General features: G+C 38.0%; 1 protein-coding gene across 2 annotated transcripts in view; it reads left to right on the top strand.

Annotated features, from left to right (window-relative positions):
* The window catches only part of NTRK2 (neurotrophic receptor tyrosine kinase 2), a 166002-nt gene that overhangs the window by 51982 nt on the left and 96149 nt on the right, over positions 1 to 17871 (top strand). For both annotated transcript variants that reach the window (XM_030759451.2, XM_022558878.2), the window contains exons 6-8: positions 9456 to 9592; positions 10109 to 10241; positions 12682 to 12987. In XM_030759451.2, coding sequence (XP_030615311.1) covers positions 9456 to 9592; positions 10109 to 10241; positions 12682 to 12987 — 576 coding nt within the window. The remainder of the gene's footprint in view (positions 1 to 9455; positions 9593 to 10108; positions 10242 to 12681; positions 12988 to 17871) is intronic.

Raw genomic sequence — 17871 nt, 5'->3', positions numbered from 1 at the left:
TTCTAAATAGGTCAGGCTCATTCTGGCTTCATTCCTGGTTGTGAAATATGTATGTTTAGGGGACACAAAAATGGGAAGATATTTCTTCCCAAGAAGAGAGAAAGTGAGTGGAGAGAAGACAGAGAGCTGACAAAAATCATAATTTACTTGAATATTTTTATACCCATGGAGTGATGATCCAATAAGAAATGAACAGAGCTTAGGCTTACTAAAATGAGGTGAAAAAGAACACAACTCAGGCCTACAGGTGGATATTGAAAAATAAAACCCAAACTTGACCCATCTCATTTATTGCAAAGCCAAGTTAATATTTCAAAAAATTTAGAGGTTAGTTTTCCTCAATTATTAGGAAGTGAGAATGTGCATACTTTGAATTAGTGATCGAAGGGCCTAGTCAATATGGTCAACTTTCAAGAAGTGTGCACCAGTGGATGGAACAGTGTCAGTGGCTGTTGACCTGAGTATGGTTGGAAACGACATACCAGCCAGTAGACCTCGGCAGAAAATCATCAATCATTCAGTGAAAAGGCTGACTTTCTTTAGACCAGGGCTTCCCAAACTTTAATGTGCATATGAATCACCAGCAGATCTTGTGGAAAATATTGCTTCTTTTCCAGCAGGTCTGGGTTGGGGCCTGAGAGTCCACATTCTAACAAACCCCTTGTTCCATAGATCACACTTTGAGTAGCAAGGGTTTAGACAATGGGTGTTGGACTATTCGTTGGGTTTTTGCTTGTACAACTATTATTCTTACACCTGACAGGAGCCTGAGCAATCATCTAGTCCACCAAATTTTCCCCACTCTATGTTCTGTGCAACTCTAATTCCTTGAGATGCTCTGTGTAGGAAAAAGAAAAACCCAAGGTTAAAGAAAAGAATATAGAAAATTCTGTAACTCTGGACGTTCACTGTGCACATTACTATGTTAAAAGCTCTAAGAATTCCTGCTCGAAAAGAACCATTTAACTTCCATTGATCTTATGGTCCTCAAGGTTGTTTGAGTACATACCATTTCTTTGTGATATCATGTTATGGCTTTGCTATTTTTACTTGAAGTAATTTGACAGAATATCAGATATACACATGTATAAATTCAGATGTAAAATATATTTAAAGCTAAATATCCATATTGATATTGGTAATAACATTAATAGCCAGCGTTTATTAAGGACTTAATATGCACTAGACCTCATCTGAAATATTTTCCATATTATCTTATTAGGCATCCTAAAAGCTCTAGAAAGTAGATGTCATTAGTATCCTTATTTCCAGTTGAAGAAATGAAAGCTTACCAAGCATCATGAGTAAACATCTAATGAGTAGGGGTTGGCTTTAACCCACATCTGTCTGTCTAGGGCCTTAACCAATACACTGGTCAGCTGCATCCTTTACTGGGCTCTTCCATGCCTCAGAGGTGTCTGTCTGTCCGGGCAGCTGGTCTTCTCTGATCTCCAGCGAGGTTTCCCAGTGTGTAAAGGAGGACAGCCCTGATACTTAAGTCAGGATCCCATTACCATAGTGCTAGAAGCTCTTGGAGACATTGCTGAGCTTTGCTCTGTACTTGTGCTGATTTCAAATCTTATTAAGCCAGGAAGTAGTGCCTGGCACATGGTTTATCCTGCCTTGGCTATTCATGCTTCCCAATTCATTTTTATTGTGCTAATTAAACCTCAAGTGGTGTTTCAAGTACAGATTGTTTTTTCCATTATTGAATCTTTGGCCAGCCTATTAATGCTGTAGAATTAACGTGAGTCAGATGCTTACTCATTTGTGGAAGACTTTACATTTAAAAGATCTAGACTTGGCCAATTTTGCACAGATTCCTTTGGAAACTGCTATGACAGGGTGATACAATTTCTCTATAAATAAAGGAGACTCACTCTTCTCTCACAGATAGACACGTAATTATTTTTTTAATGAACCAAATTCCTAGATTATGGATATGTATTGGTATTTATAGTCTGTGCTAAAATGGATATTACAGTCTGGGAAAGGTAGTATATTGTAGTGGTGAACATCTTGATCTTTGAGTTCAGTTCCTAGGTAGTTGGGCAACTTTGGAAGATGTATTGGACTTTTCCAAAACTCACATTCTTTATTAATTAAATGAAGATAAATACTTAACTTCAAGCTTGGTTGTAAGGATTAAATTAAATAAAACAAAAATGTAAAGTACTAGACAGGAGTTTCTGGTTCAGTGAATGCCCCATAAATGTTATTGCTAGTACTATAATTAAGCAGACATTTTTAGAGATATTAATCATGTAAATTTAGGCTTGAAGGAAAAAATAAACTACATTAGATTTTACAGGGGAGATTAAGATTATAGCATAGCATTCTCTGCTGAGACTCTCTTTATTTTAACTTCTTTTCTGCTTAGAATTTCCACACTTTTAGATACATTTATAAAAGGTGGAAGTTTACACCATCGGTTTATATTCGAGGTGCCAGGAAGGGTGTCACCAAGATCCATTGGTGGAGTCTGCTGGTGGGGGAGCTCATACCTCAAGAGCAAGCACCATGGCAAGCCCTGGCTCCATGGTTTCTCCAGATGCAGCCAGATAAATCTATAAATACAAGAGAATGGGAGAGGAGTCAACAAAGCTTTGTGTTTCTGCAGTTGCAATTGGAAAGTAGATGGATGAGTAGTGACTGACTTAAAGGCTGAGAATGCTGGTTACCAAGTTGGCAATGGGGAAAGCCAAGAGGAAAGCTTGGTGTATATTGCAGAACTACTGCAAGGCTCAGGAAGTAAGAGAACAGGTAACATCAAACGCAGGAGAGTGGTTGAAAGATTTTTGTTCCATACATCTCAGGTGTAAAAACTGGAAGTTTGTTCTCTAAAGAGGCCAAACAAAGGCCCAGAGGAATTCCAGGTAGAGCTGAGGCTGTGAGAGCCATAGAGAGGATGATGGATTTACATACAACTGAGTTTTGACACAGGTATCCTCCAATTTTTGGAAGTTTTCTTTACACCACTTCGCTTTTCTGAAAGCAATCGGAAGAGGATTTTTGCTTCTCCTAAAAAAGGTGAAAAGCAAAAATAGCGTTCAGCATTTGTTTTACATGGAGCTCTTTAGAGGCAGCGCACATCCCAAGCAGTGAGGGGGCACCACTAAGCTCCTTCCAGGGAGCTACACTCAGCATCTCATCATCACGCCGCCATAGCTTTGACTGTGTCTGTGAGAATCTGTGCTTTATTTTGATTTATTCTCTGCATCTGGTGTCTCTGCATACCTCAGGTGTCCTGAGGTAATTACTTCTTTACTTTATGTCATTTCATCAAAAAGTTTCATAGGAGCATTCTGCGTTCTGATAGCCAGGAAAACCTGTGTTTCCAGCCTCTTCCTCTTCCAAACAGTACACTGGAAGAGAATTATCTGAATAATTTGATCAATCCCATCCCCAAAAGGATTTAATGATACTCACACCAGGTGGTACCCATTACAGAGGCCAGTAATACTGCTCTAGTGATGCTGACAGTTAATAAATGTGCAATGCTTCTATTACCCCATTCTTAAAGATGAAAGAACAGGGACTTCCCTGGTGGCGGAGTGGTTAACACTTTGCGCTCCCAATGCAGGGAGCCTGGGTTCGACCCCTGGTCAGGGAACTAGATCCCACAGGCATGCCGCAACTAAGAGTTCTCATGCCACAACTAAGGATCCAGCGACCCCCAAATAAGGAGCCCACCTGCTGCAACTAAGACCCAGAGCAACCACATAAATAAATAAATAAAATAAAATCTACATTAAAAAAAAATTAAAGAACAGCCAAGGATCACCAACTGTTTGAGAAAAGCTTATAATATGAAAGAAAAACACAAAACAGAGAGAAAGAAAAAAAATTGCAGAAACAAAGTTGATATAGACAGAAGAAAAATTCACAAGAAATTATAATCAATAGTTCATAGATATTAGAGATCAGCAGAGATATTGCATCCATGAAACAAACACATGGTGTTAAAAAAATAGAAGACCATTCAGGAACAACAACAAAAAGCCTTGGAAAAACTAAAAGTATGACAGAAATAGAGCAAATAGACAAAAAGATGGAAAATAGGAGAGAAAAGATTGAAAAAGATAGGCCATCCGGAAGGTCCAGCCTCCAAATAATAGGAGAGCTAAGTGGTGAGAGAAAGCATTACAGCGTAGTTGAATTGGCATCATTTTTTTTTCCCTTTTGTAGTGGTACATATCACAGTGTTGTGTCCTATAATTAAAGCTGTCTTAAATTTGATAAAATGTGATAACTATTACACACAATGTTTCAGCTGTCTGTAGAGTTTATGTATTTATAGTAAACTTTATTGTACATTTAGACAACAAAACTTCATAGCGGGCTTCCCTGGTGGCGCAGTGGTTGAGAGTCCGCCTGCCGATGCAGGGGACACGGGTTCGTGCCCTGGTCCAGGAAAATCCCACATGCCGCGGAGCGGCTGGGCCCGTGAGCCATGGCCGCTGAGCCTGTGCGTCCGGAGGCAACGGGAGAGGCCACAACAGTGAGAGGCCCATGTACCACAAAAAAACCCACGAAAAACCAGAAAACAAAAAACTTCTTAGCAGATGGTAAGATATGAAGACAGAATAGTGTGAGTGTGGTGTGGGCATGTGGGGAGAGCTGGCTTTCTGTGTGAACATGAGCCTAGTTCTCACCTTCCAGGGTGAGAGGTCAGTAGATAATGTTAAAACAGAAAAAACAAGAAGTAGCAATATAAGCATGATATTTAGTGATAATAGAGATCAATACCCAAAGAAGTTAAAAGAGGTGAAATGAGTGCTTCTGGGAATAGGAAATAGTGCCACATGGGTACTATTTCTCACATAGTAGTTTGAATATTTTTGTTTCTTTTTTCCCCCTGGGTTTGTAGTTGTTTTTATATTTTCTCAGTTTTATTGATATATAACTGACATACAGTACTGTATAAGTTTAAGGTGTATAGCATAATGATTTGACTTACATACATCATGAAATTATCACAATAGGTTTAGTGAATATCCGTCATCTCATATTGATACAAAATTAAAGAAACGGAAAAAAGTTTTCCCTGTGTTGTACATTATATCTCTAATATTTACTTATAACTGGAAGTCTGAACCTTTTGACTACCTTCATCTAACTTCCTCTCCTTCCACCCCCCCCCCCAACCTCTGGTAGCAACAAATCTGATCTCTTTTTCTATGAGTTTGCTTGTTTGTTTGTTTGTTTTTGAAGTATAACTGACCTACAACACTCAGTTTCAGGTACACAACATAGTGATTCAGTATTCTGTACATTTCAAAATGATCACCATGCTAAGCCTAGTTATGGTATGTCACCATACAAAGATATTACATAGTTATTGACTATATTCCTCACTGTACATTTCATACCTGTGTGTATTTTGCAACTGGAAGTTTGTATCTCTTAATCTTCCTCACTCATTTCTTTCCTCCCTCCACCCCTCTCCCCTGTGGCAACTACCTGATTGATCTCTGTACCTGTAACTCTGTTTCTGTTTTGTTATGTTTGTTAATTTGTTTTGGTTTTTAGATTCCACCTATAAGTGAAATATGGTATTTGTCTTTCTCTGTCTGCTTATTTCATTTAGCATAATACTCTCTAGGTCCATCCATGTTGTTGCAAATGGCAAGATTTCATTCTTTTTTATGGCTAATATTCCACTGAATATATACACCACATCTTCTTTATCCATTCATCCACTGATGGGAACTTAGGTTGCTTCCATATCTTGGCTATTGTAAATAAGGCTGAAATGAACATGGGAGTGCAGGTATTTTTTCTGATTAGTGTTTTTGTTTTCTTTGGATAAATACCCAGGAGTGGAGTTGCTGGATAATATGTAGTTCTATTTTTAATTTTTTGAGGAATCTCCATACTGTTTTCCATAATGACTGCACCAATTTACATTCCCACCACCAGTGCATGAGGGTTCCCTTTTCTCCACATCCTTGCCAGCACTTGTCATTTGTTGTCTTTTTGATAATAGCCATTTTGAAAGGTGTGAGGTGATATCTCAGGGTGTTTTGGTTTGCACCCTGATGATTAGTGATGTTGAGCCACTTTTCATGTGCCTGCTGGCTATCTGTATGTCTTCTTTGGAAAAATGTTTATTTAGGTCCTCTGCCCATTTTTTAATTGATTTTTTAAAATGTGGAGTTGAATGAGTTCTTTGTATACTTTGCATATTAACTCCTTATCAGATATATAGTTTGCAAATATTTATCCTGTTCAGTAGGCAGCCTTTTCATTTTGTTGATAGTTTCCTTTGCTGTGCAAAAGTTTTTTAAGTTGGTTGCAGTTACATTTGTTTATTTTTGCTTTTTCCCCACTTTTCTGAGGAGACGTATCCAAAAATCCATTACTAAGACCAATGTCAAAGAGTATACTGCCTTTGCTTCCTTCTGGAATTTTTATGGTTTCAGGTCCTACATTTAAATATTTAATCCATTTTGAACTTATTTTTGTTCGTGGTATGAGAAAGTAGTCCAGCTTTGATTCTTTTGCATGTAGCTGTCCAGTTCTCTGAATACCATTTTTTGAAGTGGCTGTCTTTACTGCATTATATATTCTTGCCTCCTTTGTAGTAGATTAACTGCTCATATAAGTGTGGCTTCATTCCTGGGCTCTCTGTTCAGTTCCATTGATCTATGTTTCTGTTTTGGTGCCAGTACCATACTCTTTTGATTACTGTAACTTTGTAGTATAGTTTGAAATCAGGGGGCATGATACCTCCAGCTTTGTTCTTTCTCAAGATTATTTTGGCTATTTGGGGTCCTTTGTATTTCCATACAGATTTTAGAATTATATGTTCTAGTTCTGTGAAAAAAACATTTGTAATTTGATAGGGATTGCACTGAATCTGTAGATTACCTTGGGTAGTATGGTCATTTTAGCAATATTAATTCTTCAAATTCATGAGCACAATATATCTTTCCATCTGTTGCTGGTGCCTTCAATTTCTTTCACCGGTGTCTTATGGTTTTCCAAGTACAGGTTTTTTACCTCCTTAGTTAGATTTATTTTTAGGTATTTTATTATTTTGATGCAATTGTAAATGGAATTTTTTCTTAATTTCTTTTTCTGATAGTTCATTGTTAATGTATAGAAATGCAACAGATTTCTGTATATTAATTTTGTATCCTGCAACTTTATCAGATTCATTGATGAGCTCTAGTAGTTTTTTGGTGGTATCTTTAGGATTTTCTACATATAGTATCATGCATCTTCAAACAGTGACAGTTCTACTTCTTCTTTTTCAATTTGGGTATATTTTATTTATTTTCCTTGACTGATTGCTGTGGCTAGGACTTCCAATACTATGTTGAATAAAAGTGGCGAGAGTGGGCATCATTCTCTTGTTCCTGAACTTAGAGGTAGTTTGAGTGTTTTATATAACAAGTTTTGTAGAATTATAGACTTTTTAAACTATGCGACTATGTATTTTGATTAAAAAAATGCATATTTTGAAAAAGTCACCTAGATCATACCACTGGCTTCAAGGAGATTTAAAAAAAAATAAACCCATTTCTTATATCTTGCCATGGCATGCTTCTTACATTGGGAAGCTTAATTGTCATGGAAGTTGTCATCAGATATTAGAGCTAGAAAACTTTAGAGCTAGATCTTCTAATTGAACAGTGTAATTTTACAGAGAAGAAAACACATTGAGAGAGGAGAAATGACTCACCCAAAGTCACACAGTACATTCCAGATTTAGGGTCTAGGGTTCCTGACTCCTGACCCAGTGTTCATTCCGGTTAACTGCAGTGCCTCTTGATCATTTGTATACACTTCATTGCCCTGTTCAACTCAGAGTATTAGGGGGCTGTTTGAAACCCCGTGAAATATATAACATTGCTCTCTATTGGATGCTGGCAGGAAGGAAGGGCTCTGAAGAAGTCACACCAGCCACTGAAAGCCAGATCTTATTGGGAAGTCCTCTATCAATGGTGGGAATACCATGAGACATATACTGTATAAGTCTTGCTATAGTGTAGTTTCAGTAATAAATAATAATGGCTTTGTCAGTAAGGACTGCATTGTAAGAGAAGGATTTGTGCATAGTATGGTGAAGATGACGGGTCAGATACCACTAGGTGGGCAGATTAATTGCAGTTTAATGGCCGTTGAAGATCAGTTGCCTTTTCTGACCTCTGGGTTCCTCCTGAGGGTCATAGTTCCATGGAACACAGCTGTTGGGGTGAATATAGTCCTAAGCAGAGTTTCTGATACCAAGGGAGGGGCTTGCTTGACTGGCAGGACGTGATGTATTCTGAGACCCACCTTCATGTTAAAAATACTATGATTAAAAGCAGTATAGGGCTTCCCTGGTGGTGCAGTGGTTGGGAGTCCACCTGCTGATGCAGGGGACACGGGTTTGTGCCCCGGTCCAGGAGGATCCCATGTGCCATGGAGCGGCTGGGCCCGTGAGCCATGGCCACTGAACCTGCGCGTCCGGAGCCTGTGCTCCGCAACGGGAGAGGCCGCAGCAGTGAGAGGCCCGCGTACCGCAAAAACAAACAAACAAACAAACAAAAAAACAGTGTAAACCTCCAAATGGCGTAATAGTTTAATGAAGTGATAGCATTAATAAAGAAGAGCCAGCTTTTGAAATATCAAAGTATAAAAATGATGCTGTCCTGAAATATTAAGAAATGTTTATAAGCATCAGAATTTCATCCTATAACAAATACTTTCTCAAGGTTTTTCCAAAAAAGAACTTTTCATTGGAATAACGATCCATAAAACTTTTTTCATCATATCATAGATAGGGTGACCAATTTTACCTATAATGTTTAACTATGATTTATATAGCTTTGAAACATTCTAATGCTGTTATGGTTCAAGCTTCATGTCTTTGAAAAATGCTTTGAAACTGACTTCCACAGTTGGACTCTTTCAAAATGTAGGTCTGATTTTTAAACTTATATTTCAAAATCATAGTTTGTCTCTTTCAAAATCTAGTTCTGGTAGTAAGTTAGATTTATGAGTTATTTAATGCAAAAACTGGATTTATGCAAAAATTGTAGATGCCTCCCACACTTTTGTCCTTGACTATAAAAAATGGAAGAGAGGAAACTGAGGGAAAAGTAAGATGATCTACAGATAAAATGACTATTTATGTGCAACAACTGGATTGATAACAGTAAAACAGAACAAGAGCTAGAAGACATAGCTCTATAAACTAGTGGGGTTTTTAAAAATAAAAGGTTACTCTGCAATGATAGTTTTAAGAAATGTGCAAAATTTATTTTCAGATCTCATCACATATCTTTTAGTTCACATCAAATCTGTAAAGCTCATCAATCTGGCACCTTTTCAGATCAACATAAATCAGTCTCAGAAAGTAAATAATTATTGAGTTTAAAGCAGAAAGAGTTTTCAGCTTGTTGCTGTTATTTTGATAATGCATCTATCTGTATATGTCTTCCTTTACTTTCCTTGCTGCACAGGTTTGCCATCAGCAAATTTGGCTGCACCTAACCTCACTGTGGAGGAGGGAAAGTCTATCACATTAACTTGTAGTGTTGCAGGCGATCCAGTTCCGAATTTGTACTGGGATGTTGGTAATCTGGTTTCCAAGCATATGGTAAGGCTTGTGTTTGACTGTGCGTTCATAGAGATGAGAGTGTCTCAGAACTTGAGATTGTATTAACCTAGTGAAAATCACTTAATATTTTATAGGGCCACATAGAGAGATTTACAATGAGTTTTTGCTGTGCATTTACTTTCTACCTATTCTTACTTAACAAAGACTAATGCAGGTTGCATTTTAGTTATTTATACCCCATAGATTGGAAAGTCTGTAGGTCTCTAGTAAGCTTTTTATGTCACTGTGAGCAAGGTGAGTGACTCTCTGTGATCTTTTCCGTCGGAGGAAAGTAGGTAGGAATTCAAGGATTAAATCAACTTCACACATTAAATAATTGAAATCTAGAGAAATAGAATAGCTTCTGATTAACTCCTTTGCCTAAGCCCGATTAGGCTAGAAGCTTTTTTCTGATGTTATAGATGATTTTCTGCAGTTAGGGGAAGAAACCCCAAATCTTGTTACTTTGGGTTCAGTCCTAACCAAGATTATGTTTGTCTGTTAATTCATTTGTAGAATGAAACAAGCCACACACAGGGCTCCTTAAGGATAACTAACGTTTCATCTGATGACAGTGGAAAGCAAATCTCTTGTGTGGCAGAAAATCTTGTAGGAGAAGATCAAGATTCTGTCAACCTCACTGTACATTGTACGTAATCAGATCGGCATGTGTTTTTAATAGATGATTGTGGCTACACCTACATTTGTGGTTGGGGCACTCTGGGTGCTGCTTTAGTGCATTAAAAAAGTATATGCAGTGTTTTGTGTATCCTTAATTAAGAAATATTACCAGCCCCTTTCACTTGTCCTATTTCTTCTAATCTCTCTTGTTCACGCGTTATCTTTAAGCTTCTTTTCCGATTTTAAGCGTGTCCTCTTGTGCCTTCCCCTGTCTTGTCTTGATAGAACGTATTTTGAGCTGGTTATCCTCTTTTTGTTAATAAGTTGTAGTTTAAATTCTGATAAACCAGTTTCTAAATTTTTTGCTCTGTAAAAACAATATGAACCTTTAAAGTTGTGATACCTAAAGTACTGAGCTGGCTGTTCACAAACACCTAATTATACTGTTGATACAAAAAAAAAATTACCCCATTTATTTGACATCAAGCTTCTGTGGGGAATTGGAGGAGTCCTACTTAAATGACTGAAAATTATTATCACCTGCAAAAAAACTTTTATAACTGTTTTAAATTTCTCTCTACTGAAGACATACGATATTAAAGTTTCTTAAGCATATGTGCATTATTTTCCAGTATCATAAGCAATACAACATATAACTTAACATTCCGGATTGTTGCATTCAGTGTGGACGGTGTATGTATTCAGTAAAAAATACATAATCTTCACATGAGTGGAAATTCTGAGCTGCCATGGTATAAAGTAACGAGGTTTTACTCTGTTTGGATTAGGATTTGGATGAGAAAAACACGAGTGTGCATGTGTGTAAGTATGAATATGCATTACACACATGTAGGCACAAGGTTTGATACACTGGTTAACATTCACTTATAACACACATTCCGTATGTGATTGTTGGAGTGAATGAAATCACCAACCTTTCGTCACTGTCAATACTACCCCGATGCCCAGAAGGTCCTGGACTCATAATTTCTCATCATTTTGACCCACATGGAAGCTTGAAGTCAATGTCATCCCCAAACACATGCAACCAGTTTCCAACTTTATGTCCTTAAGTCAACACCTCACATAAAGCTAATTTGAGTGTGGTGACAGGAAAAAGTGAGGCCTAGGCATGGGCACCTGGGCTGGTAGGAGGAAGGTAAGTATTGTTCCTGCCCCATCGTGGTCCTTGTGTTTGTGACACAGACCTATAAGTAAGGGCACTCCAATTCAAATTTTTCTCAGTTTAGGTTAATATCTATATAGTCTCCATGGTCTTGAGAATTGGCCTTGTCTATCAAAGTTTAGATAACAAGTAGAAGGAATAAGTGATAAAGAATATTAGCAACTGAGACATCCTTTGCAGTGATCCCACTCAGAGTGTATTGGTTAGCAGGTTATGATTTCCCCCGCTTTGTGTGATGAATGTATACAACCAGGAAGCAGTGCATGAGGGGAAGGGCTACTGGATTAGGTATTAGGAGATCTGGATTCCTGTTCCAGATTTTCCTCACTCAGTAACCTTGACCAAGTCACTTAACCTTATTGTACTTGGGTTTCTTCATCTGAAAAATGATGCTATTAGGTCTCAAAGGTCTCTTCCAGTCCTTGATTTTATAATTATCAAAGTCAGATCACATAAAAATAAACAATTATGAGGGATTTTAAATAGCTTTACTCAGGATAAGTACTCTGTTTAAAGATGCTACTTGATAATGTTTGTTTCCCCTAAGAATAAAGTGCTTTATACTTCAGGTTAAAATAATCTCTAGTTTGTTCAGGTTTAGATAGGACCTCAGACATTTAAAGGATCAAAACTTTGATATCTCCAGTTCCAGCAAAAATGGGTGTACTGTAATGAAAAGTAGTGCTTTTAAAGAGAGTTTCCTATTGACCATCGGTGAAAAATATTATCAATTTATCAGACTTTATAATAGTCAATCAACATCGATAGCAACATTCATTGCATTGACCAGTTTTACTTGTTTTAGAAAAGTTATGCAAGATCAGGGCTTCAGGCAAGATTTGCAAAGTCAGTTTTGTCGTTATTTGTATTATTTAGTGAAGTCCTGTAAAAATAGTAGTCCTCAATGTTTTGGTGATTAATCTCCCTAGTATCAAAGGCATATATATTAGAAACCAAAGTCAACTTCAAATGAACGCTTTCCACTGTCAGAAATCTCAGGAATCTGTTTGGAGTTGGTTCTCACACTGAATAGATGCGAAAATGACTACAGTGCATGGGCTTTAAGCAGAGCAGGGAAAGGAGTCTCTCTGACGCTCTCTGTAGAAGTTAAATCAACCTTGATGATGATACAAAATATTGATGGATTCCAGAGTTGTGGGTCATGTGTTTTCTTAAACCAAACAATGGTTGAATAAAAATCCCCTATTGATGACACAGAGATCTGGAGATGGGGAGAATTCTGAGCTTTCTGATGCTATTAACTCTCTCTTTTTCAATTTAGTTGCTCCAACTATCACATTTCTCGAATCTCCAACCTCAGACCACCACTGGTGCATTCCATTCACTGTGAAAGGCAACCCCAAACCAGCGCTTCAGTGGTTCTATAATGGGGCAATTTTGAATGAATCCAAATACATCTGTACTAAAATCCATGTTACCAATCACACGGAGTACCACGGCTGCCTCCAGCTGGATAATCCCACTCACATGAATAATGGGGACTACAAGTTAGTAGCCAAGAATGAGTATGGGAAGGATGAGAAACAGATTTCTGCTCACTTCATGGGCTGGCCTGGAATCGATGATGGTGAGTACCTGATGTTTTTGCATCTGGGGAGAAGATAGGGTATATCACTCAATTACTGACAACATCATGCCAAAGCCAAGTCCAGGGGCAAGGATTCATACTCTTTCCATGGAGGTGATGGGGATGAATAACTTTGAACAATATTCTGATAAACACACATTATTTTTCTCTCGAGTGTTACATGAGATTTTGTATCCACAATGGCAAAACCCAAACAAATCTGTGAGTGGGTGAACTGTATTTGGTTGGCTCATGAACTATTTAAGATATATTTTCCAGTCCCTTATCCATTTGGGACTCAGAATCCTGCTCTCTCATCCATGGATGAGAAACTAGTGTTGTGGAATGTTTTGCTTACCTGGGCTGACTGAGTTTTGGCATCCTTTGATGGGATCCTGAACTGTTTTTCTAGGAGTGGTAAAAGTTCCAATCTGACCAATGGTTTGGGTTGGGAAAAGGATGGCTGGCATCAGGAGTCTGGTACATGGTCAGCAGAAGAATTTCAGTGGGAGCCTCAGTAAAAGCAGGGATGATGTCATGCATTTACCTGCTCCAGTTACTCTTGCTCAGTGAAGTATTCTTACTTGCTTGATTGTGTTGCCCAAATACCTGGTACTATTGTAGAGACTGAGCCCTGTGTTTGGATACTGGGACCTGTCCATGATTAGAATTCCTCACCATAATAGTCCCGAGTTAATCAAAGCCACACAAAAACAGCCTTGCAGAGGGGAAGGGAAAACAGAAACTTGGAGGCCCATGGGGTAGGGGCTGCTTGGGCAGCATGTACTAGTGTGGCTCGCAAGGCAGCCACATGGACACAGGTGATGGCTGCAAGCCACCTTCACCAAACGAGAATGCAATAATTCTCATTACACAATACATCTTCCTGTTATCCTGGTATTTATTAAACAGCATTTTAATTAATTAATTAATTAATTATTTTGATTTTAAACTCTTTATTTTTTTACATCTCTATTGGAGTATAATTGCTTTACAATGGTGTGTTAGTTTCTGCTTTATAACAAAGTGAATCAGTTATACCTATACATATGTTCCCATATCTCTTACCTCTTGCGTCTCCCTCCCTCCCACCCTCTCTATCCCACCCCTCTAGGTGGTCACAAAGCACCGAGTTGATCTCCCTGTGCTATGCGGCTGCTTCCCACTAGCTATCTACCTTACGTTTGGTAGTGTATATATGTCCATGCCACTCTCTCACTTTGTCCCAGCTTACCCTTCCCCCTCCCCATATCCTCAAGTCCATTCTCTAGTAGGTCTGTGTCTTTATTGCTGTCTTACCCCTAGGTTCTTCATGACATTTTTTTTTCTTAGATTCCATATATGTGTTAGCATACGATATTTGTCTTTCTCTTTCTGACTTACTTCACTCAGTATGACAGACTCTAGGTCCTTCCACCTCACTAGAAATAACTCAATTTCATTTGTTTTTATGGCTGAGTAATATTCCATTGTATATATGTGCCACATCTTCTTTATCCATTCATCCAATGATGGACACTTAAGTTGTTTCCATCTCCTGGCTATTGTAAATAAAGGTGCGATGAACATTTTGGTACATGACTCTTTCTGAATTATGGTTTTCTCATGGTATATGCCCAGTAGTGGGATTGCTGGGTCATATGGTAGTTCTTTTTGTAGTTTTTTAAGGCACCTCCATACTGTTCTCCATAGTGGCTGTACCAGTTCACATTCCCATCAGCAGTGCAAGAGGGTTCCCTTTTCTCCACACCCTCTCCAGCATTTATTGTTTCTAGACTTTTTGATGATGGCCATTCTGACTGGTTTGAGATGATATCTCATTGTAGTTTTGATTTTCATTTCTCTAATGATTAATGATGTTGAGCATTCTTTCATGTGTTTGTTGGCACTCTGTATATCTTCTTTGGAGAAATGTCTATTTAGGTCTTCTGCCCATTTTTGGATTGGGTTGTTTGTTTTTATGTTATTGAGCTGCATGAGCTGCTTGTAAATTTTGGAGATTAATCCTTTGTCAGTTGCTTCATTTGCAAATATTTTCTCCCATTCTGAGGGTTGTCTTTTGGTCTTCTTTATGGTTTCCTTTGCTGTGCAAAAGTTTGAAGTTTCATTAGGTCCCATTTGTTTATTTTTGTTTCTATTTCCATTTCTCTACGAGGTGGGTCAAAAAGGATCTTGCTGTGATTTATGTCATAGAGTGTTCTGCCTATGTTTTCCTCTAAGAGTTTGATAGTTTCTGGCCTTACATTTAGGTCTTTAATGCATTTTGAGCTTATTTTTGTGTATGGTATTAGGGATTGTTCTAATCTCATACTTTTACATGTACCTGTCCAGTTTTCCCAGCACCACTTATTGAAGAGGCTGTCCTTTCTCCACTGTACATTCCTGCCTCCTTTATCAAAGATAAGGTGACCATGTGTGTGTGGGTTTACCTCTGGGCTTTCTGTCCTGTTCCATTGATCAATCTTTCTGTTTTTGTGCCAGTACCATACTGTCTTGATTACTGTAGCTTTGTAGTATAGTCTGAAGTCAGGGAGCCTGATTCCTCCAGCTCTGTTTTTCGTTCTCTAGATTGCTTTGGCTATTCGGGGTCTTTTGTGTTTCCATACAAATTGTGAAATTTTTTGTTCTAGTTCTGTGAAAAATGCCAGTGGTAGTTTGATAGGGTTTGCATTGAATCTGTAGATTACTTCGGGTAGTATAGTCATTTTCACAATGTTGATTCTTCCAATCCAAGAACATGGTATATCTCTCCATCTATTTGTATCATCTTTAATTTCTTTCATCAGTGTCTTATAATTTTCTGCATACAGGTCTTTTGTCTCCTTAGGTAGGTTTATTCCTAGATATTTTATTCTTTTTGTTGCAATGATAAATTGGGAGTGTTTTCTTGATTTCACTTTCAGATTTTTCATCATTAGTGTATAGGAATGCCAGATTTTCTGTGCATTAATTTTGTATCCTGCTACTTTACCAAATTCATTGATTAGCTCTGGTAGTTTTCTGGTAGCATCTTTAGGATTCTCTATGTTTAGTATCATGTCATCTGCAAACAGTGACAGCTTTACTTCTTCTTTTCCGATTTGGATTCCTTTTATTTCCTTTTCTTCTCTGATTGCTGTGGCTAAAACTTCCAAAGCTATGTTGAATAAGAGTGGGGAGAGTGGGCAACCTGGTATTGTTGCTGATCTTAGTGGAAACGCTTTCCGTTTTTCACCATTGAGGACGATGTTGGCTGTGGGTTTGTCATATATGGCCTTTTTATGTTGAGGAAAGTTCCCTCTATGCCTACATTCTGGAGGGTTTTTATCATAAATGGGTGTTGAATTTTGTCGAAAGCTTTCTCTGCATCTATTGAGATGATTATATGGTTTTTCTACTTCAATTTGTTAATATGGTGTATCACATTGATTGATTTGCGTATATTGAAGAATACTTGCATTCCTGGAAAAAACCCCACTTGATTATGGTGTATGATCTTCTTAATGTGCTGTTGGATTCTGTTTGCTAGTATTTTGTTGAGGATTTTTGCATCTGTGTTCATCAGTGATATTGGCCTGTAGTTTTACTTCTTTGTGACATCCATGTCTGGGTTTGGTATCATGGTGATGGTGGCCTCGTAGAATGAGTTTGGGAGTGTTCCTCCCTCTGCTATATTTTGGAAGAGTTTGAGAAGGATAGGTGTTAGCTCTTCTCTAAATGTTTGATACAATTCGCCTGTGAGGCCATCTGGTCCTGGGCTTTTGTTTGTTGGAAAATTTTTAATCACAGTTTCGATTTCAGTGATTGTGATTGGTCTGTTCATATTTTCTATTTCTTCCTGATTCAGTCTTGGCAGGTTGTGCATTTCTAAGAATTTGTCCATTTCTTCCATGTTGTCCATTTTATTGGCATAGAGTTGCTTGTAGTAATCTCTCATGATTTTTTTTTCTTTTTTTTGGTATGCGGGCTTCTCACTGTTGTGGCCTCTCCCGTTGTGGAGCACAGGCTCTGGACGTGCAGGCTCAGCGGCCATGGTTTATGGGCCCAGCTGCTCCACGGCACTTGGGATCTTCCCGGACCGGGGCACAAACCCGTGTCCCCTGCATCGGCAGGCGGACTCTCAACCAATGCGCCACCAGGGAAGCCCTCTCATGATCTTTTGTATTTCTACAGTGTCAGTTGTTACTTATCCTTTTTCATTTCTAATCTATTGTTTTGAGTCTCCTCCCTTTTTTCCTCATAAGTCTGGCTAATAGTTTATCAATTTTGTTTATCTTCTCAAAGAACCAGCTTTTAGTTTTATTGATCTTTGCTATCATTTCCTTTGTTTCTTTTTCATTTATTTCTGATCTGATCTTTATGATTTCTTTCCTTCTGCTAACTTTGGGGTTTTTTTGTTCTTCTTTCTCTAATTGCTTTAGGTGCAAGCTTAGGTTGTTTATTTGAGATGTTTCCTGTTTCTTAAGGTAGGATTGTATTACTATAAACTTCTCTCTTGGAACTGCTTTTGCTGCATCCCATAGATTTTGGGTCGTCGTTTCTCCATTGTCATTTGTTTCTAGGTATTTTTTAATTTCCTCTTTGTTTCTTCAGTGATCACTTCGTTATTAAGTAGTGTATTGTTTAGCCTCCATGTGTTTGTATATTTTACAGAACTTTTCCTGTAATTGATATCTAGTCTTATAGCGTTGTGGTCAGAAAAGATACTTGATACAATTTCAATTTTTTTAAATTTACCAAGGCTTGATTTATGACCCAAGATATGATCTATCCTGGAGAATGTTCCATGAGCGCTACAGAAAAATGTGTATTCTGTTGTTTTTGGATGGAATGTCCTATAAATATCAATTAAGTCCATCTTGTTTAATGTATCCTTTAAAGCTTGTGTTTCCTTATTTATTTTCA

This window comes from Delphinapterus leucas, chromosome 6 (genome assembly GCF_059928025.1).
Source record: "Delphinapterus leucas isolate spDelLeu-1000000601 "Yukka" chromosome 6, BTC_Dleu_Yukka2, whole genome shotgun sequence".
Classification (NCBI taxonomy): Eukaryota; Metazoa; Chordata; class Mammalia; order Artiodactyla; family Monodontidae; genus Delphinapterus; species Delphinapterus leucas.
This window is presented reverse-complemented; position numbering and strand designations above follow the sequence as displayed.